Source organism: Paramormyrops kingsleyae, chromosome 20 (genome assembly GCF_048594095.1).
Source record: "Paramormyrops kingsleyae isolate MSU_618 chromosome 20, PKINGS_0.4, whole genome shotgun sequence".
Taxonomy (NCBI): domain Eukaryota; kingdom Metazoa; phylum Chordata; class Actinopteri; order Osteoglossiformes; family Mormyridae; genus Paramormyrops; species Paramormyrops kingsleyae.
Window position 1 is genome coordinate 18539764 of NC_132816.1, and position 23767 is coordinate 18563530.

At 41.5% G+C, this 23767-nt stretch overlaps 1 protein-coding gene across 3 annotated transcripts in view; it reads right to left on the reverse strand.

The window, feature by feature from the left end:
- Positions 1–12174: 12174 nt before the first annotated feature.
- tcerg1l (transcription elongation regulator 1 like) overlaps positions 12175–23767 on the reverse strand; it is a 76075-nt gene continuing 64482 nt past the window's right edge. For all 3 annotated transcript variants that reach the window (XM_023820240.2, XM_072703772.1, XM_072703771.1), the window contains 7 exons: positions 22729–22817; positions 17945–18099; positions 16945–17017; positions 15043–15181; positions 14541–14630; positions 14279–14397; positions 12175–13382 (listed from right to left, as the gene is read on the reverse strand). In XM_023820240.2, coding sequence (XP_023676008.2) covers positions 13226–13382; positions 14279–14397; positions 14541–14630; positions 15043–15181; positions 16945–17017; positions 17945–18099; positions 22729–22817 — 822 coding nt within the window. In that variant the 3' untranslated portion in view covers positions 12175–13225. The remainder of the gene's footprint in view (positions 13383–14278; positions 14398–14540; positions 14631–15042; positions 15182–16944; positions 17018–17944; positions 18100–22728; positions 22818–23767) is intronic.

The following is a 23767-nucleotide window of genomic DNA, read 5'->3' on the forward strand; positions in this document are numbered from 1 at the left end:
TCATCCTGCAGGCCCATTCATATTCATGGCCATGGATGCCGAAAGTCTTCTCGCAGTTGCAGGTGAAACTTGAACAGTTTCATGGGTAAATTCCATACTTCCAAACAAAGTTCTACGCAACTAGGCCAAGGAAACCTCTCTCTCTCTTTCTCTCTCTCTCTCAATGTTCATCTTGTGTTTAGAGAAGTTGTAATGAGGTTGCAGGATCACAGGTTTTTGACGAAATGTAAAACAGACACACGTAGATATCTGTATATATTCAAATAATCTAATGTATTTGTATCAGATCATGGTGACATGTCTTGACGTTGGTGTCAGATGGCAGAGTACCTATGCTGCGAGTGGTTGATTTGATTAAGAGTTACAGCGTGGCTTCCAGATAAAATTTATCAGGATATTTCACTGAGAACAACAGTCTTAAAGTGGACTGTCTCGATGTAAAAATAAAAGCAATAGAAAAAATATTTAGGTGCAATGAATCGGTGCAATGTCAGTTGGTCACACATCAAAACAAAAAAAAGGAAGTTCGTGACCACACTGTTATTCATGGCTCTGAAATTGCCCCGTGGTTCTGATATTAGTTTCTGAAATGCGGAATTGTTTGTCAAATGGATCTTTCCTCTGGCTGAGTAGGAAGCATGGATTTGATAGAGCGCCGTTTATAGTCGTTTTGATTTGAAAATCCATGGGAAAGCTTATCCCCCCAAAAAAAATCCCCCCCCCCTACACGACCACTTGTTTAGGCTGCTCACTTGGGAATCTTCCAGCTTAGAGAGCCGCTCTACCTATTCAATCAGCAAAATGTGGAATAAAGGCAAGCCTGCATGTGTTCCTGTGGTCTGCCTATACAGTGAAGGACTGCTTAAGGAGCTTTACCTGAACGTCAGTGTGACAGTGCATGTAGAACAGGCCGATGCTACATGAGTGCATTGTCATGGACCTGTTTAGGGAATCTGTCATAGGCCCAGATCAATGCAGAGGCCATGAGACCCACAGACCAGGCAACTATGTCCTGGGGAAATTCATGAGCTCAGAATAGAAGGAAATAACCAAAGGTGGGTAGTTCAGGTCCGGAGTGAATGTCCAGGCCAAGGTTTACTTTCAACCAACCAGTTGAGTATCATGTGACTCTGACTCTTTATACTCAACTGGATGGTTGAAACAAAGTCTTGGTCTGGACTCTTTCTTTCTGAACCTGAATTACATCCATCATCCATCCATCCACAAAGAGAGTGATTCAGGAATAAAAGTCTAGGCATGGAGGCTCAGTAGGTATCAGGGATTCTTTGCAACCATCCTCCTCTCGATGAGAGTACCTGCTTTGGCCTATGGTACATTCCAGAATGCGCTCTATCTTATTCGTTTTGCCTTCTAGGATGCGCTCCACCCTTAGATATAATGGAAATAACCATAAAATCAGTAGAAATTCAGATTAAACATCTAGGTCACAGGGACAGTCGAAGAGTTCCACCGAGCTTTCGGGCGTGGAGTAAAGAGCTTTGTGAGCTAAACATAAGCCTGGAGGAGGTACTGTAAGAAGCAAAAAGAAACGTAAAAGTGCGTCATGAATCAACCCACAGTTGGGTGTCAGGACTCATTGACTTACAGTGCGAATCCCGATCGTCATCATCCACAGATCACCTAGGTTAACCTCAGAGATAATCAATCCGCTTTGTGTTATGTGAGGAAAAGGGGAGTAACGCTTTTCTGCTGATTGTCTCAATCCGGTGGCTCTCCCCCTCCACCCCCCGACGCCTCCCCTCTTTCCTCAGCGTGTTAATTTATTCCTCTGTGGTTTCCGTTAATCATATTTTCCTCCTTCGACTGAGGCGCAGGCCCTGCCTCTTGTGGTCCCGTTTTCCGTAATCGACCCATCAGATGAAACCGCTTTAATTTCCTGCTCGATCCAGTTGGATTCCTGTCCTCGGAATCAGAGCAGAACTCCCGCTCCCCCTTCTCGACTGATGTGGGTGCCTTTAGCTACAATGCCATGAAATTGTTTAAAATGATCTTATGTGTATATATTTTATTATACAGAATTAATCGAGTTCCGAAAAACAACGTAAATATATTGCAGTTTGGACTGAATTAGTGAAGCTGTCAAAGTACGACAAAAAATAAGGGAAAGTTTGCGCATAAAAAAGACCGATGTTGTTGGGGAGCAAATCTCTGAGCTACAACCACAAGGAATCGCATTAATATTTTACTCATTTAGCTGACGCTGCTAACCCACAGCAACATGCTTAGCGAAAGGCAGCAGATTCATAATGCTTAAGCGCAACAGCACAGGCGTAAGACACATGCCGGTGTAATGAAGTGCATTTTAATAGATGTCACTGTCTTTTTATTTATTCCATTTATTTATGACCATGTTGCAGAGATGATTAAAAGATGTGGGTTATTTATGTCTGCTGTGGGAGAAAGCACTGTTGTGACATAAAGGTCACAGGTTCTTGTCAGCTGGTAAGGCATAATTAATTTGTTAGGATTTTAGCTCCAGGTCAGATTTCTGCTGAAAGGACCTTTGAAACCAAATCCTAATGATTTTATATACTTTTCGAAATATATATATACTTTTTAAAGTACATATATTTTTCGAAAAATATATATACTTTTTAAAGTACTGTCTCTTCCTTGATACATTTTTTTGTGGAAATACAGGTGTGTACCATTAATCTCTGCAATTGAATAAACAGGGAAACATTTACACACCCTTATCAATTATTATTATTATTATTATTATTAAACACAGCACAGAAAAACAGGTATCGACTCCTCCCGGTTTCTATTAGCTGAAGTCCATGCGATCGATAATATTACAGTCACCTAATATAATCTCACATAGGAAAGGGAGAATTCCCTGAAGGTGTATGTCTGTCTTTAGGCTTCTGTCTGGTGCAGAGTGGCCACAAACAATGTGACAGTCCCAGTGTTAATTGCATTAAATACTTTTGTTTGTTTGGAAGTTTGAGGCCCACGGAAACTAATTATTGGGAAATCAGGTGCTTTATAAATGATGCAATGAAATCTGACATGTTACTTAAAAAGCAAATGTAAATGATGGTCTAAAAGGATAAAAAAAGGTCCTTTTTCCATAAATATTAGTATTTCATAAAGCCACTATGTATTTTAATGCATGGTCTCTCTCTGCTATTCATGGTTACAGCATTTAGACCAGATTTCTGTAGATAGTTTAACTATCAACTCAATCATTTTGTAAAGATTTTTTTAGACCTTTAAAAACGACACACTCTTCAGGGAAAGGAAAAGAGAAAGGTAGGGAGCCCAGGTGCGATTCGGTGAGGAGGGGCTGTCGTTCCTGCATACAGAGACTGCAGTTCAGGGACTTAATGAGTAGGAAAAGCCAACAGAGAGAGCAAGCATTAGCTATCGCCCACGGCGAAACGGGAAATTACTGAGCCGAGGATCATAAACGTGTCTCTGTGTCCCCTTTGTGGGTTCTTTCCCGTAATGTATGACTGCCTTTTCGTTTGTGTTTTATCCTTATCACCTGGGACTTAATTGAACCTGGAAGTCACAGCGTACAGAGATACTGAGTGACAGGCTTGCTGAGGTCACAGGCCCAGTGCTCCCAGAGCAAGACATTTAGCGTCTGTCTGGTCAGGCTCATGATGGTGATTTTGATTCTGTGGTCGGGTCGTCTAGTTTGTGTCCCTCGGCGCCAGTTCCACCAGTCTCTCGTACTTGAGACCACTTCTTGCACACCCCATTCCGGAACCTTCTGTGTAAGTTCGCAGCCACACCACCCGCAGCTTACCTTATGTACCGGATCAGCAATGGTGTTTACCACCACTCAAGCCTCACATTTGCATGGGCCCGCCAAACATTGAGGGCCCCCTATTGGCCGCTAACAGTCACTATACAGTACATATGTGGAAGGGGGGCAAAGTGACCTTTTGAGTAAGGCTCCAGAAACAACCTGCCCTTGTGCAAGATGGTTTGGGTGCCTGTCTTGCCAAATAAAAGGCATCTAACTGAATTTTGTGAGTCCAGTCTTGACAGTTTTGCTGTATTAAATATGTCACTGATTGTGCCATAGTATGTTGCTGGAGATCCTATTCCCACACATTATATAGTTCTGATAAACCTATCGTAAGGCGAAAATATCGTAAGGCGAAAATATCGTAAGGCAAAAATATCGTAAGGCGAAAATATCGTAGGGCGAAAATATCGTAGGGCGTAAATGCATTTTAATGCAGTACGCTTAACCTAATAAACACCACAGCCTAGCCTAGCCTACCTTAAACATGCTTAGAACACTTACATTAGCCTGCAGTTTGGGCAAAATCATTAACATCATTAACACAAAGCCTATTTTATAACAAAGTATTGAATATCTTGTGTAATTTATTGAATAATGTACTGAAAGTGAAAAACATTTACCCATCGTAAAATTGAAATATCGTAACATGGACCATCGTAACCAGGGGAGCGTTTGTACTTAAGATCTTAAAATCACTGCCCAAGTGTCTGTACAAACGGCCCCTTGAGTCTTGCCAAGCCAGATGCTCAGGTATGGCTGGTTACAGTCAGTGGCATAAACACGAGGTGTGGTTCTTCCCTTTTCATCTCATTCCCCAGGTTTCGTTTCGCTACTGAACGCAGGCTGCTAAGTGGTTAGCGACTCTGTGCACGTAATGTTATTACGAGTATGTCACTGTTACTGAGACAGTCATGTATGTTCACCCCAGGCAAAAGTAGCACACTGTGACAGAGCTGAGCTCAACGGTTCCCCTGAAATGTAAACAGCAGGCTTGAAGGGGGACATACAATCTGGAGACATCTAGGGTCAAACTTCGGTAGACAAGGAGTCCTCCACCATCCCATAATAACCAGGTGAGCAGAAGAAGTGAGACAGGCAGCTCGAGTAGTCTGAACCGGCACTGACCTGACTACCGAGTAAATCCCAGCATCTGTCTTAGTGCTTTTTAGGATCACGGTGTATTTGGGCACAAGATCAGATGGCTGGGACTAACTCTGTGGGCCCCCACCTGCATGGGCAGCAGCCAGTGGTTCTGCAGCCTCTGCTAACCTTTATTTCAGGCTCCGGGAAGCTGCTGTCCCATCTGCCAACTAAGACGCGGTCCTGGCAGTCATGCAAAGAGCACCTGAAATGGCAGATTCATCTGTTGCGGCATCTGATTGCACGCCGGCCCCAGTCAGGCCCCCGTCATTCGCCCAGTGCTCTGATTAAAACCATTAACATGGAGGAGACTGATAGGCACAATTATTCCAAGTTTTAATTGGTTTTATTTTATGCTGTTAGTCAAATTTGTTTTTCGGGCCCAAAGTTGAAACAGTGCCATTATATATATGACTGTAGAAATAAGCAGCTGTCAAGAAATTGAACATCTAGTTACCATTCAGCTGTTAATTGCTGAATTGTTTTTATTGTTGCGTGGAGTTGCTCGCGATTTGTGGATGCAGCCGTCATTGTGTTACTTAAATACAGGTTGTGTTCAGATCACGGTTCTTTAACAGATCACAAGCTTTCCATGATTTAGTTCTACGTTTTTCTACGTTACGCCGGAATTGATGACCAGCTCCTGTCACAAATGACCGGAAAACGAGCTACTGTAGCAACCGAGTGAGTCACTTTCCCCGTCAGCGACGAGTTCGGAAACATGGCGAAGTTGGATTTATTTGAAAAACTGACACGGGTGCAAACCACAGGACAGGCTGCAAAAAGAATAACACCAGTGGCTGCCAGCCGCCTCCGTAGGGTCCGCTATCCATTTCGGACTTTATTTCACGCCAACACCAGCACACCTGATTTGGCTAATGAGAGATGTGGCATTTAGCTGATTATCTGTACCAGGCAGGGCTGCTGTTGCGGAGAGAACAAATATCTGGCCCGGCTTTTGGTCCCAGAGGAGAACACTAGGAAGCCATTGATCTGGACGCTCTGACACACCTGTATTTAACTATTATTTCAATCAGGCATGGATATGTGCTGCAACAGAACAATTAGCCAAATGAATGCGATGTAAAATGTAACCTTCCACAGCTGGTGCAGTGAGGGAAATTAAGCCATTAAGGGTTTGCTACAATAAATCAATGAAACTAACATTTGCAGAATTTCAAAAAACAAATTTTAGGCACAGGCTAAGGGGGCATAGACAAATGTGTTTGAAGGTTGCAAGGAAAAAAGAATTTGTATGATTTATTTTAGCATGACTCTTATAAAAAGCACATACTACCTTTGATTAGCACGAGACTAAGAAGTGGAATTGATGTGAAGTAATTCTGTTCTATTGAATCCTGTCAGGTCCAAATGAACACCTGAAGGACTTTCGCAGTTCCTGCTTAATGCTGCGTCATGTGAATGAAACACCCTGGCTCATTATAAACCCGCTTTCAGACTCTTGGGAGGAAAGTATCTTCACACCCTAAAACCAGCTGATATGACATTAGAACCCCCCTTCAACCACATTATCAGCACTGGTGCCTCCTAGCTGCCAAATTTATGCTTCATGCTTTTTGTTTTGGTGTTTTTTTTTTTTACCTGACAGCCTTGTCCAAAAGTGTATGTGGGAGGTGAAGTAGATGTTGTTGTGACTAAGGGGTTGTGGGGGTGGCTCACCCCCGGAAGGTTGTTGGTTCAAAGCCCTGCATTTAACCACATGTCCATGGGCCCTTGAGCAAGGCCCTTAAGCCCCAGCTCCTGGGGGACTGCATGCTGGCAGACATTGTGCTTGCTCTCACCTGTATGTGTGTCTATGTGTCTCATGGAGAACGAGATGGTGTAGGTAAGCAGAAGCCTTCCAACATGACAAACAAAGAATCATTTCATTTTAAGGACTTACACCCATGAAGAGCCTTATGGTCAAGGAGACGCACTGCACTTCTGATCCTAGACCACAGAAAAAAACAGCCATGGTGCATAATGTCCTGTCTACGTGTCTGTTTGCTTTTGAGAAATTCAGATATAACATTTTGTGTTGAAGAAAATGGGTGTTTATTCATTCGGGCACTTATTAATGAAGTTTGAGCAGTTTGCATTTCATTATTTGTAGGTAATGTTTTCGATGATACTCCCACAGTCCATGATTATGATATCGCCATGGGAGAGCCATCCTCCCATAAGCTGCCTCAGTTATAAGGAGCCTGTTGTGGATAAGTGTAAATGAGTCAGACAGTAATATAGATGGAAAATCGATAGCTGTGCTGGAAGCTGCTGGCAGGGACCAAAATTAACTGATAAATTAGCTGGCCTTACATATGACGTCTGTCCTTGGGTTTCTGATGTCCGCTGATTTTCTGCTTCCTGAGGATTAACTCTTCGCCAGATTCCTCATGCAGTCGGTAATTTAAAAGCTCGGTATCTCAGACACCTTCTTCTACCCCTGCTCAGTGGGTGGCCACAGGAAGTGACACACGTAAACCTGGGAAAAAGGCCCGTGTTCCGTCTCTGCTCTCTCCAGTGTTGGAGAAGTTACTCACAAATGTATTCCATTAAAGGCAGAAAGTTCAGGTCCAGCAAGTTCAAATCCAGATTAAGGTTTTGTTTCAACCAACCAGTTGAATACTCTGTGACTGTGACTCTTTATACTCAACTGGTTGTTTGAAACAAAACCTTGGTCTGGATTTGTACTTGCTGGACCTGAACTTTCCACCTCTGGTTTACATTGGATTACACTGGCTCTCCCCATGTCTGCAGATAGCTAAAACAAGGCATAATGTGGGTGTCTGTATAAAAGGCCGTGGGGGGGGCAAGATCTGTCTGTCCTTCACAAAATCTATCTAGCTGGTACTTGAGTTTAGGCTGCCTGTGAACCGTGATTTTTCTAGTCTTACACATGGCTATTAAGTAACAAAATAAAACCTTTTACTATATAATGTACTTTATAGGAACATAAAGTTCAGTGACTGTGTTAAATTTGTCCCAGGAGACTCGATTTTCGGCCTCCGTGTTTAGATACAGCATGATTTGAGGCAGGCCGGTGAAGATATTGCACGTCCTGAACTTTTCACTTGGGGCTGCTTTGTGGTGGTAATTAGCAGGCCTGGTAAAAAAAGAAAAAAAAAGGCAGTTTTTGGGTTTAATTATCGCTGAAGATTCAACAGTAGCCCTATCGACCCAGCTCAGAAAACACTGCCATTAAAAGCAGCCAACTGAACATATGGTTTCTGCAGCCTAATAGCCCACGGCTGCCGAGAAGGCCAACCAAAACCTTCACAGAGTGAGTTTTACCTGGATTCATGGTTCCTGTCAGTGTTTTGTATCATTTGTTTGTTTCATTAACCATTCCAGACAAGGCAAAATGGAGATGTTCGCGGCTGCCATGTTTGCCTATCATATAATTTTATTATGTTTTGGCTGAACATCTCATTATGCTTCATGTTATAATTAGCTGCAATTTTTTCCAATGTGCAGCAATAAAAATGTTAATATTCTGGGTTATTACACAGTCACATGCATTAAGATACACATTAATACCAAATTTTGATACACAGGACTATCACTATCCAACACATTTAATAAAGAAGTTTGATTTAAAAGCCACAGTATAGCTAGTTAATATTAGTAACTTGTGTGTTACAACATGTTTCATCACTGGTGTTGCTTCCTAACGGACGTGAACCGAATCCTAGTCTTCTGGGCCATTTCAGTCCAATTTCACCTGTTATGGAAGATATTTTTACAAACGGATTGTCGTAAAACACTTTTTTTTATGTAATATGCTCTCTGAACCAGGTTGTAATCACATATTTAAGAAGTCGTGTACGAGCCGCAAGAAACGGACCCAAAGCCCATGGATCCACTCGATCACCGTCCTTAACTGCATATCCAGTACAGGATGTTTTTTATATGTAATTAAATATAGTGCATAGATTACATAGATATGTTAGCATTACATAACTCTTTTTTTTTGGATGTTGAATCCTACTTATTTAGTTATTAATAGTAAATAGTGCAGCTCCATGCAGAGAGAGTGATATGACTGCTTATTCACCAAAGCCAAACGAAACTCAAAGTCGTCAACGCTTGGGCAATCAGTCCAAAACCCAGAACAGGGCAGAACAGTACTAGAATCAGAACCAAAATCGTAAAGTCAAGAAACAGGCAGACGGTTTGAACACAAATGGCCACCTATGGTTAAATCAACAGAGAGAACTGGTATTTAACTAATTACACAGTAAATGCTTAACAGGTGGATTTAATAAACTGGTGAAGAAACTGGTGGACTGGGTCCCAGAACTGGGTGTGGTCTGACAACAGTAGTTCCACTTTTACTGTTGTTATATTCTGTAACCTGTAAATATATTATTCACCAGCTCTCCGTTTGTGTTGCAGGAGAATCCCCAGGCTGGTTTTCCTTGTGCATTTAGGTCATTTGTAGACATATATTGTCGATATAGATACATCAGAGTGTGAGGAAAACAGGCGTGTCTCGTGTCATTATAGACGACATGGTCTAATTTGTCACGAAATGGCATGGATTTGGAAGCGAATTGACTCAGGCACAACGGCGGACCCGGGAGGGACTGAGGAATGATGTCCGCACTCCACATGCAAAGTGCCATCAAATTTTCATGCTCACAGTCCAGTTCACCACGGTGTCAGACACGCGCCAGACCCGGCCCGCATGCCGGGCAAGTGAAAGGAAAGAGCGAAAGCTGGAGCTTAATGGAAAGAGAAAAGCAGCCCTCAGACAAAATGCTCCTTCCTCATTATCGGTGGGAAATGAGATGAGCGCGTTAAATCGTGGAACCTAATCTCCTTCATATAAGTGTAGATCTGTGATGTGAGATCCCACAGTGCGCAACATGTTTTCGAAACCATTCCTACATTTGTAGAAACGTTGTAATAACTCACGGTAAGGCAGCTAACTTAATCTTACGCGTTGTGAGGTCTTTGGTTCTTAATCACGTTTGCTTGGCACGTGTATATGAAAGTCATCAATCTTGGCGCGTTAATGTTGTGATCAGTTATAACATGCTTCAAATATGGGCCTTATCAATAAATCATGTGCGTTCCTCAAATCCGTCCGTTATCTCGCCGTTTTTAGGATCTGGAGCCTATGCCAACTTGCAAAGGGCACGTGGCCGGGGTACACCTTGGATAAGATGCCAATTCATGTTCCATCCGAGGTACTACAAACAGGTATTACTCTGTGTATAGAAGATGTATACTTGTATTTAATAAGTTACGTGTTGTAATTCAGAATGCTAAAAGTGATAAGGATTCAAAGCACATTTGGCATCTACTTGGTGCATATGAGTTCCACACTTTTAAACATTTCATCTTTCATTCTGGGAATTTAATCAGTGTCTTTGACCCTTTGAGGTACTCATTATAAACAAAAACAGAGCTGTTTTGAATCCCACAACCAAAGATGTAACAAAGTGGTATTACTGTGTATTGTTTAGTAAATACTTATCCAGAGAAGTATGTCCAGTTTCCCATTTATTCTGCTATGTAATTCACTACTCATTCAATGATATGATTAATGGCAATAAATACTGTTTTGTCAAAGGACAGAAAATTAACAGAACTTTATTAGCAAAGCTCAAAATAAGGAGAAGGACACTGGTCAATGGTCACATCTCAATCTGTATACCCAGGACTTTTGCTTTTCAGACTGTTCCCCCATTGACCAGCTGGACTCTGAGTATTCAGTGCTGGTCTCTGAGTACTAAGTGTTAGTCTCTGAGTACTCAATGCTGATAGGACAGCGGTTTGCTTACTGCAGTTGAGGTGGCTGGGCTGGACTGAATTGCCGAGCTAAATGAGAATAACCAAGGATGACATCAGAGATCAACGCAGGATCTGGTGAACTGGATCCAGCCGAGATAAGCCAGACAGCGATCAACAAATCAAACCCAGAACAGACGGAACCAATCCAGTCTGCTAAGCCACACAGAACCAGGAACCAGCTCAAACCCCAGGAAGCCAAACCAAAACACTACTTAGTGTTTGATTCAGTAAAAATCGTGCAATTTAGAGACCAGCAATACCTAGCAGGCCATATTTCTTTGTCGTAAAGTACATTGGAAAAGGCCACATAAGCCAGAATTAAAGTGCTGCTTCAAGAGCCTTAGCTGCACCCCAAAGGAAAATGATGGAGGCCCAGGGAGTGATAGTTTGGTCAAACTGAATCCATGAGGAGAGTTAAAGCGCCGTCTGCAAGCTATACACTTCAGCCTCTTCCTGGTTCATTCATTTCTAATTAGAGCACTTCTGTTTAGGCACGGAAACAATGGAATCATTATTTTTTCAGACTATGGTTAACTAGGGTCTTTTTTCCCCGCTGTGTAATGCTGACTTTATAGTATTAACTTACTAAAGACTGGCAGGGATTTAAGCTACGAGTCCCTTAATTCAATCGTCCCTCTGGGAGTTTCTCTTCGCCTACAGTATGCTGTTGGGTTTTCAGAGATTGAGTTGGTAGGAAAAATCTCATCTGTAGTCTTATTTCTGGATGAAAACAAAATCAATACAACAGGAAGATTATTAGGTTCTGTTAAGAATCGTGTTTGAAAGGTACTGCTGGACTAAATTAGATCTGAAAACGAGATCTCCGCAGGGTCTTAGAGAAGTCTCCCCACACCAAATATCTCAGGATGTCTTGAAATAAATTACGATGGGATCGGAGCCGCTTCTTGCACTGGGCTCAGTATTTCAACCTGAAATGGTACGACTTCGCTATTGCAAAATTATTTACTTCATACTGTTTACTTCTCACTTCACTTGAGAAACAAATCAACCCTAAACAAACCCTCCCCCAAAAAAAAAAACAAACAACTCTCCTCCTCCAACTCTTGTCTTCTAACATAATTTTGGGTGATAAGGCCGTCCCATGTTAGCACAAAATCAATCCCATTACCTAACTGTAGCTGTTCCTTTCTGTTCCTTGACAGGCTTCAATAGCAACTAATACTGATAAATAAACATATGCTAACATTTCCCTAACAAGTCCAACTGCCTATCAAAAACAGTTTGATCTGAAGTGACGTGGCTTACATGAAGTGAATTCTCGTCTTGCATCCCCATACAATCGACCAAATAGCAATCTGATGTTTATATTTGAATGATGGCTTCTGATTGAGTCATGAATTAGCTATTAGGTGATTAAACGTGGAGGAGGGAAAATGTCATTGTGTATTGCAAGTTGATCTCTGTGACACCTCTGAATTCAGCACAGTACCTTTTGGTCATAGTTTTTTATTGACCACAAAACTCTGGCCACTTAATAGAAAAAGTGAAATACCATATATCACCTAAAATAGAGCCTCCAAACTATTACACATTAACACATTTCAATTAATAAAGGCTAAGCAGTGTCCACAAAACCTTATTTTTTAATTGAAAAATAAATGAGAAAACATTACTAATAAAAGACTCCAAGTATGTCCAGAAACTTAACCAAGCACAGCACTTTCAAAACAACACAACAATCCTGTTTATATTCTTCACAAGGTCTTTTTACGTGTTTTTTGTTTTTAGTTTTTTTTGTTTTGCTGCATTGCCAGCAACTTGATGACAGCAATTACTTAAATACCAAACAATTTGTATATACATAGATATCTATATCTTTACAATGCCATGACTTGATTCAATCACAAAGCACTTTTAGACAACATTTGTATATCTTACATACACAACACCCATCCATCCATTTTCTGTAACCGCTTAACCTATTTAGGATCGCGGGGGGTCTGGAGCCGATCCCAGAGGCTACGGGTGCAAGGCAGGGAACAACCCAGGATGGGGCGCCAACCCACCACAGGACACACTTACATACACAATACCTTTTATGTAATTTCACTGATGCTGTAGGGAATCAGATTTTGTTCTGAAATTTATATTAATACAAACTGTCCTATGTAATTTCAAAAGGATTTTACACTATGTATTTTGAAAATGTATAATTTATTTACAAGTGTACGGTGTATGTAGCATACAGACATACTATATTTCATCTGAACACATATATCCCATATTTTAAAATAGAGCTTCAATATGAAACAGTTTAAATCTCTGATCTTTGATTTATTTCATTCTTTGTACAGCTAAGACATACATTGCCATGGCTAAGACAAGAACGTACTGGGAAAGTAACAGGACAGGTTACTGGCCACGTCCATTTGAAATATCGATTCAAGGGTATTGGCTGGCATTTTACACAATGTGTTTCATTTAGTGGTCACCGAACCTTTCACAGTATTTTGACAAAGTTATTGCAACATCCGTGTCTTTTCATCTCATCTTCCGCAGTCTCACTCGGTTCTCCTTATCGCGCTTTTTTAACGCGTTGACAAACTGATTGAAGAAATGTTCCTGGTCTTTCTTCTTCTGAACCTGCTTGAACCTTTGGTCTCTGCCATGCTTCTCAGAAAACTCCTTAAAAGTCGACCTGCACGGCAAAACAAACCACAAGCATGCGGGTTAATTGCTACGTTTGTTTCCCTAATTTCTGTTCAAGTAAAGTCATCAAATCTTTGGTCAAGTACATCATGTGAATTTTTTTAATATTGCCAGAGTGTTTCCTAAAAACAGAAATGTGTGCATCCCAGATAATTGCTAGAACATTCATTATGTACCGGAAGCAAAATAATTATCTGGAGAAACTATTATTAAAAAAATCACTTTCACTCAAGGACGTGATCTACATTTTTTTGTAGATATTTTTGTACTAATGTGATGTGTAAACTGTGAAGTTGAAAAGTCACAAAAGTATGTTGTATTGGATCAGGAGCTTAAGGCTCTCTTTAATCAATAAAAACATACACTGGAAGTATCTGCAGTTAAACCCGTGTTCAGAAAAGAGGTCCAGCAAACCCTAGACCTTCGTCTATTGATTTTCAGGTGTCAAATTCTCTCTCGGCAACATCTGTCAAAAGCAGCTGTAATCTAGGCTATAGCACTGATTTACTGTGGTTTAATTGTGGTAGACAGAACACCATTAACTGTATAATTGTTCCACAGTTGTTGTAATAATTCATACTTCACGAGTGGCACAGTGAGGCTCTGTGCCTTCATTAGAATGTTGCCGGTTCAAGCCCCAGCCTTGGCAGCACAGTCATGTCCTCGGGCCCCTAAGCGAGGCCCCTAACCCCCAGCTCCAGGGACACTGCTCGCTGTGGCCCCCAGCTCGCTCTGAGCTGCATATGTGTCTCATGGAGAGTGTGGTTTGGTAGGCAAAGCTTTCCAATATACTTAATAATAAAGGTTTATTTCATTCTGATTTTATTATTATTGTATTTTGGATTGAATGTGTCTATTGAAACAGAGGCATGGATTTGTTCTCACTTGGATGTAATTTTTGCCTCTTCAAGAAGCTTCCGGAACTCTTCCTTCGCCTGCTGCAGCTTGCTTTTCTTTTCTTTGTACTCTTCCTTTATCCTGTCCTTCACAAATTGGTCGAAAATCTGGAATCCAAAAGCAAAAAACAAAAATGAATGTGATTCCCCCCCCACACACACACACACACTTTAACAATGGAAGCTAACAAAGCGAATCAAGTTTACGGGAACGTTTATTTGTAAATGAAATAAAGGAGACTTTACGTTACCCGTTTCCGCTCCTCCGAGCTCAGCAAGAGATAGCGTGGATCAAAGACGATTTTGTGCAACTCTTTCTCCCAAGTCGAAAATGCAGATACCTACATTAAAAGATGGAAAAAACACACACACACACACAAACATATATATATATATATATATATATATATACACATATATATATAGCAGAAAGCTCCACATACAAACATTTATTATCATTAAAGGAGCTTGATCAGTGTCAATTTCTTTATTATTGCTGACTAGCAGTTATGTTTATGTATGATTTGCAGTTCCAGAGATAATTTTACACACGGCAGGGATATCACAGCTGGCAGTGGATGACTCCCCTACGATCACGAAGAAGCATCGAAGCAGATTTATCACCGCGAAGTACAGACGTAGCTGTGACATGAATGTCAATTATAAATTATTTGATGGATGGATGAGCAGGACTAGCTATTTCTATTTCCATCTGCGGCGGTAATCTTGGCGACGCCGAACGGGAAGCGTTACCCCTCGCTCCAGAAGCATGTCCCTGAAATGGGTGACCCGTAGCTCGAAGGGAAGGAGGGACAGTTGGGGTGATGTTTTGGCACATTTCTCTTCCTCCTCGTCACCTCTTTCCTGGTCAGAGGTAGCAGGGTCATCCATTCTTACAAAAAACAAACAGATAAAAGAGAGACAGTAGTCAAATTGACGCTTAATGGACATTAACACACGAGAGGGTCATTTTACAGCAGTTGGGACTGACGGTATGAATTTTGAATTGGATGTATCGATCCGTCCATTTTCTGAACGCTCGTGTAGTTCTGGAGCTCATCCCAGGCAGCACAGGTCAGGGAACACCCTGGATGGGATGCCAGTCCATTGTAGAGCGTGCACAGACATTTACAAGCTAAAGTGCTCGTGGAGGAAACTGGAGTCCCCACGGAAAACTCACGCAGCACGGGGAAAACAAATATGAGCCCCGTTAATGTGAGAACCAAAAAGACTACTACTATACTACAGAATTCCATGCAGTTCATTTCCTGATATTCACACACTGTCACTGTGTATTGTTTTGTCTTTTTTTTACTGTCTAACAGTGTGGATTGTGCTGTATACCTGCAATTTCCTTAGGGATTAATGAAGTTATCTATCTATCTGTCTATCTATCTGTCTATCTGTCTGTCTGTCTGTCTGTTCGTTCTCCGTTGAACCACACCTGATCTCAGGCAGGACTACCTACCTAGAAACATCTGTATTATAAAACACAATTCAACAGTCAGCCAAAGAAAAGGCTGAATGGTCTGGACCGTAACCCCTGATGTCTGTGGTACACCTCTGCCCCGGCTGGGCGTACTCTGAATGGGTAAGGAGGCAGCGGAGAGGCCCTTTGCCCTTCACTGCTGCCCCCGCCACAGGAACCAGCAAATCAGTAGCCTCCGTTTGACTCCTGATGGCCCCGTACTTCGCTATGAGCCACTCAAGCCAAGTCTCCGTGCAAATGATCTCAGTAAAAAAAAAAAACATAGTGGGAAGAGGCTGGTTTATGAATATGGAACTTATAATTATTCATCGCATAATTACAGATATTCCTTAATGCACTTACATTGTAACCTTTGGCAGATTACATCATACATCACCCCACCAAGCCAGAGGATGGGGAATCGAATGTGCGAATCAAATTATTTACTATGTTTGACCATTATGTACTGTATGGAAAAATCCACATCATTTTTTTGGTTATGAACACAGAGCTGCATACCTATACTATATTACAGGAGTGGGGATTCTTTTTACCAGCCGGAGGGCTAGTGTTCAGGTGTTTGTGCTCATGGGAGTTTTATTTACACAAAAATGCTCTGAGGGCAAGGCGATAAATGATTGGTTCAGAGCGATAATCAATCAGATTGTAGAGGGGGTTGGTCTAGAGTTGGGACCAACCAATCAGATGTCTTGGTCCCACCTCCTCTACAATCTGATTGGTTATCTTTCTCAACCAATCATTTTTCATTTAAATGACTTGCCTCAGGTGAGAAGCTGAGCTTATTTTCCAGCCCTGACTGTCGTGACTTCAAGGATAAAAACATCCTTCTGGTTTCTGGTTGTTCAGTCACCTCATAAGATTTCCCCGCATTTAAAAATTCTTTTACGTACGTCTACTGTCTACAGCCAGACAATTGCATGACGGGATTGAAAAGGACCTGTACTGTCACCCGAGTCCCGACGCAGATGGGAACTGAGCGATTAGGGTTGGCTTCTCGCGGTCCACTCGCCTCGTTGCCAGAAATCCAGGGGAAATCTCTATAGCTTCAAGGAGCGAAAATCCACCAATGTCTCTCCGTCGGATGCCTCTGATGGCTAAACGGAGCCTTTTCTGCAGGCAGAGACTCACACGGCACAAATACACGTACAGATAGGAGGACCACGTACTTGTTCCTCTTGGATTTGGCACTGTGGCCCTCTGCATCCTCGTCCTCTGCCGAGAGAGAATTTGACCCGTCATCTGCGGACAGAACCGACATCAGAAACATAAATGGTGACACTTCCCTTGGCAGCATCGGGGGCTTCCATTCAGAAAGGCAAATGTATTTCTTTTTTATCTGAAAGGAACATTTTCAAGCTGCAGGTGTGATTTATTATTTTTTTTTTTGCTTTCACGGCAGGAAATTAATGGGTCACCAGTGTCCATGGCAGTGATCTTGTGGCAGTACTTATTTTTAAAGAATTTAATCAGGCAATATCTCGAGTCAGCTCTGCTTGACAGCAATGTGCTGCTCACTGGCTCCTAGCACCAGTACTAAGATGCCACGACTAAAAGCACTTAAGAGGTTAATTGAATGGCACCGCCGGAAAGAGGCGTATAAGCCGATGGCCCTTTACAGTAACAGCCCACGGACCTCTATCAGCACAGTGGCGGGAGTTTAACACCACTCAAACCACATATTTATGTGAGGCCCCCTGCTGGTCAAAAACAGTCACTACACTAAATTTTACTACATACCTAACGCTAATAGCACTCCCTGACCTTTGTTATAACAGTCGTAAGTGATAAACTGCTCAATCAAGATGGGCAATCAATGTGATGTGAGAAGTGGCTCTGAAATGGCACATCAGTGACACGTGGTCTCCCAACAACTGCAATTAGGCTAAATCAATGAAGACTAAATCCGACAAATGACCTTGGGGGAAATCTGGCGTACTAAATAAAAATATGCTAACGAGATCAAGCGTAACTCAATTTTCATACATCCAGACACACATACAGAAATCCTGATACTTTGTAACTTTTATACGTTAAAGTTTATACATCACCTTAGTGGAAAAATATGTACAAAAATATGTAAATCATGTCCTGATAGTAGAATATAGTCTGTATAGTAGAAATATCTTATGGTATGTTTATGTGAATATGTCTTAGAAATACACTTGCCTGATAATGAATCCTTTTTTCTTTTGTGTGGGGGATCTTCAATAATTCTGTTGAGATCTCCCCGCCCCTTCAAGTCCACAGGTTTCTCCCAAACAGAGAGTTGCATTGTGGGATTGAAGAAGAATACTCTGTCATCTCCTGTCCAGACCACGCACCTGTGAGCCAAAGGACGAAAGAAAGAAGAACAGTCACAGCTGACAACATCAAGTGGGCTTTTGTTAAATTGGGTTTCTGTCATTATTTCAGAACAAGCACCACTGACAATCCATTCTGTTCATAAAGGCTATTCTATATTGTCGTGTCAATATGGTAACTCAAGTTCTGCTACCTATTCAAATAATAAAAACTCAAATTATTCAAGATTTTCTGGTTATTCAAAACAAAGGATGAAATAGACCATAGGTAAGCTTCCAAAACGTGATTTTATAATATTCTGTCATTCATGTCAACAATTTGTGAGGCAAAGTAAATATGAATCATGTACTTATATGTAGTGAAGACCCTTTACATTCCTCTGTGAGGCCATGTTGGCTCAGTTCAATCAACTATTACTATTACTTTATAATACAGTATAAATCTCAAATCCAAAAGCTGTAGCAATATAAAAGTCACACTATGACTATAAAAGTCATGTAACCCTGCAGACTCTAAAAAGATTATAAAACATTCTAAAATATTAGAATAATTTGGCCAAGGTTAGGAGGACTTGCTGTGGCATATTTTCACTGCACACTTTATATAACATGCATCCGATGATGTGATTTTTGCCAGTGATGGGAATAGCAGACAATTAGGAGGGAAAACAATCTGCTTTAATTGCCCCTTCATTTAGGAGCTTGTTAGTCACTCCAGAAGCCATTGCTATGCAGAGACAAAAATAACAATTAAACCCCGCCATCGACCCTAAAGTCTAGAACGATATGACAAGATACCTGACTTGGCACTTTGGCTGTTAGTCACATGCTAATTAAGCCGCATCTACTGGAAATACACTGGATTGCAACTCTCAAAGGTCAGGTGGAGATTGTTTTCCTTAGCGCTACGTGTAACCATGACATCCCTTCTGTCACAGAACTCCGTGATTAGGCAGAGCAGATGACAAAGCAGCCCAGTCAAATCTAAAGAGACACCGACTGATGTAAAGAACTCATATGCATACCTCCATGATTAATGACGATTAATAATGAAATACTGTAATCAGGCACTCGAGAGTTCTAATATCACCAGGGATGTACGGTAAACACATTTTGGCATTTGCGAACAGCACAAGAACCTCATCTGCCCCTAACCAGGGCATTTTTCATGTAAATATTTTAAGATGAGGGCTTTCATATAATACTGCCATTGTGTGACATTAACGAGTTCTGCTAATGATCACTTGCATCTTTGATTGCAGATGCTGAGCTCATTCCGACAGTCAGTCTGACAATGATAATACTCAGGGCTCCAAAACACGCACCTGAAAATAATTTTTCTCTGCAACTACAATCATGTCCCAATGCAAACAAGAATCTGTGGCATTTAGTTTTTTTCAATGTATTGTCAGTATCAGCTGCCTTTCTGAGATCTTACAATCTACTATTGTTGTTTTTTTTCTTTTTCTGTTTATATTGGATTACATGGTCAATGGAGGCAAGTTGACTCAGTATACAACCTTTCACACTTTGAGTGTATGTAAATACATCAATAGATCCCTGGAAATCTTTTGTAAGAGTAGGGGTGGTACCCCGATGTCCTGGCTAAAATTGCCCACAGTGGCCCTATCAAATCTGGCCTCCTAATCATCCCCTTTATTTAGCTGGTGAATTCTCTCCTGCCCTCTTCATCACCTTAGCTACTGTGTGGTGAGCGTATTGGCGCAGAATGCCTGCCGTCATAATATACCTGGGCAATACCTGGCAGGGTTGCTGTTCCAGGCACCAGAGGGGAAAAGACACCCCAGACCGCATGCCCCACCCTCACACGACACATACGAACAAAGAATGGGCTATTCTGGGATGCCTTTGGACTGCGGGTGAAAACCAGAAACCCATAAGTATGTAAACCCCAAAGAAAAGGAAATAACACATGCAACAGTGCAGCCCACTGGGCCTCTACACATAATATACAAAACGGCAAATTTAATGTCATTTACCCAGAACAAAAGCATATCATTTTACGGCTAATGGTATAAAAGGCCAAACAGAATACCTCCAGCAGTAAACTCTAGGTCTCATTTAAGTCTTTTTTTCCAATTATTCAGAGCCATGCGTCAGAGTTTAGAACGCCTGACAACCAATAGCTATTACCTGTGAAGCAGAACCAAACGCGCATACGGGCCCAGCAAACAAATAAATCAGGCTTTCAATAACAGAATGATCATCGTCGGAATTGTCTATTACTGGGAGGAAAATGCTTGTTATGTCAAAAAGGACTTTCCACTCGTGTTTCAAGGCCATTCCTCACTGAAAGTTCTTATGCAATTTTCAGTCTGTGCTGAGCCCACTAATGCAAAAGGAAATGGTAGCCCGCAAATGGGCTATATAACAATTAAGGTACTGAATTCTATATCAGAATGTTATGGAATCGACCCTCAAGAAGTGCTGCTGTGGGGGCGGTGTGTAACTGCACTATTAGCACTCTGTGTCTATGATCAGAAGGTCATCAGTTCAAAACCTGTGGCCAACTGAGTGATTTCAAAGCTGAGACCTTGAGCGAAGCCTTTAACCCCAATTGCTCCAGTGACTGGTTGACCGTTCTCTCTCACTTGAACGTTGCTTTGGACAGAAGTATCTGATAAATAAATGGGAAAACAATGTTCTCAACAAATCCAGCTAGTCTCAGCCACCTGGAACTGACAAGAAACCTGACTATGGAAATCCGAACCCCAATGTCCCTGGAACGACAGGACGAAACGTCACAGAACACTTGAAAGTCAAATATTTTATTTGCACATTTCTAAGGTTCTGTTCCTGGTTTAACATTCTGACCCATGTTTTGCGGTGTGTGGTGCTCTTTCGGCTGGAAGAGTGAAGGCGGAGTTCAGGCAAGTTGACAGGCAGGCGCTGCGCGACATGGCGAGGGAGATTAACGAGCCCATTTTAATGACATCATCATTTCAATGTATGGTAATGACATGTGAGATATCAACACTGTCGCTACCAAGCCCTTGAAAACGAGAACGAATCCCTCGCGTTTCTAGCCATTAACCAAGATTTATCTGATAAAATCTACCAGTACTTTCAATTAAGTCTAAGTGGCTGACATGAAATAGAGTATGTTAGGTGCCAGACCCTGGTGGCGTCAGGCCTGTCTCTGAGGAGAGGGGGGGTTCAGGAGGAGCCAACTTATTGCGGACCCTAGCTGAGACCAACATCAATGGAAATCTTTGTGCCTGTTACTGTTTGATGCAACTATAATGAAGAATAGTACCTCACCGGTCGCAGGCAGTCTACAGTGTAACTAACTAAGGCCAAACGGCAGAGTACCCACACACATTACGTTAGCTTACGCTATGTGATCACATGTCCAAGATAGGATTTTGCTTAAGTGTATTTCCAGCGTAAATTTAGTAGGAATGTAATGGTACACAAATCTCACGGTTTGGTACACACCTAAGGTTTGGGTTCACAATTTGGTACAGCAAAGAAATCAGAATTTGTTTCGAAGTTACTGCAAACGCAAACACAATTAGGAACAGCTGCAATCCAAAGGCAATGCCTCTGTCAACATGTCGGGATAACAAAACCTAAGAGACGCTTATTTGCACATTGTATAAACAATTATGTAAAACAAACAAACAAATACATAAATAAAATTATGATATCACAACAATGACAATTACAAAACTAAATCAGATGTTCTCCACTACTGAGTTTGGCCACATATCTGTAGCAATAAACATCCCTGTTCCTCTCGGTATTTTTCACCCTAGTCTGAATTTCCGGATAAAAGTGCCTTAAATGCCACGGGAAGACTAACATGCACATGCTGTTTCTGCCTCGCTCAGGATGTACACGTACTTGGATGATGTCGTCTCAAATGAGTTCCCATGTTTGCTCGTGTTTTCGGTTACATATCCGAGTTCTTATCAAATACGCTCTCGAGTGCTGGTGTAATATTTTAGGAAACCAAAAGGTTCCCAAACCACTGATTATGACGGTACCCAGCGTTACCCGTAACCAACTCACAACCACAATTAGCAATCAGTTTCCCGTGTTGAACATCTACTTGTGAATTTAGATTTCACCATTGACAATAAATGTATCCATCCCTTCCATTGTGTGTAGTGAACCAAACATAAGGTATTGAACAGCACATGACAAATACGTGTACCATTGCAGTCCTAATATTTGGTTGCGTACAATCAATGAAAAAAAAAAAAAAACGTATTATTATGTAGCTTATCATTCTCTAGGTCAGTTCCTCTTCTGGGTGGGCCCCCCTAGATGGATGGGCCCAGTGCAGCCGCACCAGTTACACCACTGCAGCACTGCAAGTAGTATTACTGCATCCAAACGATGGAAAGTTGTACGTCGTGTAACTTACTTACTGTTTACAAGCTTTAAATTAACTGCATCCTCTTTTAACTGAACCAGGCTGAATAAGCCTATTAGCCAAAAAGTAGCTGGTTACTTCTTTGTATATATCAGAAAATAAGTGAAACATTTTACATTTCAATTCAAAGTCTGATCATGGACTTGTTATTTTATTATTATTATTATTATTAGCAGATTTCTTAAATGGTTCTAGTACCAAACACGGAAATGCTGAGTTCGAAAAAGGTGTTTCTGGGTGACAATTACCACGGCGATCCAGGGACTGGAGTCGACGCAACCGGTCTCTTGTGCTTCAGTGCCCCCTCCCCGTCCACAGTGATCTTGAGGGAGTCGTCCTTTAGGAACACGGACATGGCCCCTGTCAGTTACGCAGAACTCACACCCTCGTCAACAGTCAGTGAAGACGGACGCGGCGAAGGCAGCGGAGGAGCTCTGCGGTCAGACGGACCGAGGCCGGGGTGTCATCGCCCGTCACGCTCTTCCACCCTTCTGCATGTTGTCCTTTGGCAGCTGGTTCTCCAACAGGGACACCATAAATAATTAATTATTCATCAGGAAGTGAAGTACGAACGACGCCGGCAGTAACGATGAACCTTGTGAACTTGAGACTAGGAAAATCCATGTGTGCCTTATCTGTTTAAATGCTACTGGCATGCAGGGTGAGCATCAGTTTAATAAAAGAGCCCTACAGTACATTACATGTTGGTGTGGATAAATCAAAACATCACAAACTAACATACCAGTATTAGTATCCCTCTACGTAAATTTAAGTAATTTTCCTTCCATTGTTTTTAGGGGAAATATTTCTAGCAATAGAGCAACATATTTATAGGAATATGCTCACCCTGAAAAGTAGAAATTAAGTAGTGAAACCGAACGATAAAAATAAATTGGACGGTGTGGCTGTAATTGTGATATAAATGCGTGTTGACGTAAATTATGGAGTTTAATGTAAGTCCAAATCCATGCTTATTTTGTTTGCAATATTGCTTCATACAAATCCACTCAAATGTAAGACGTTTCATTTGTTTTCACTTCCATGGGGTGCACAAAGATTTGATAACAAAATAAGGCTGAGGTATTTTTTCTAAGATAACTGGCTTACAATGACAAATACCCTAACGCACTTAGAGAGGGGGGAAAAAAATGAATTATGGCAGCAATGCTTGGCTGACCACAAAGATTACTTATTGTGTTTTTCTCTTACTGTCCTAATCTGTAGAACTTCTTGCATCTCACATTCATTTTCAGACAAATTTCATTTGTGGAGAGTTTGTTTCTAATT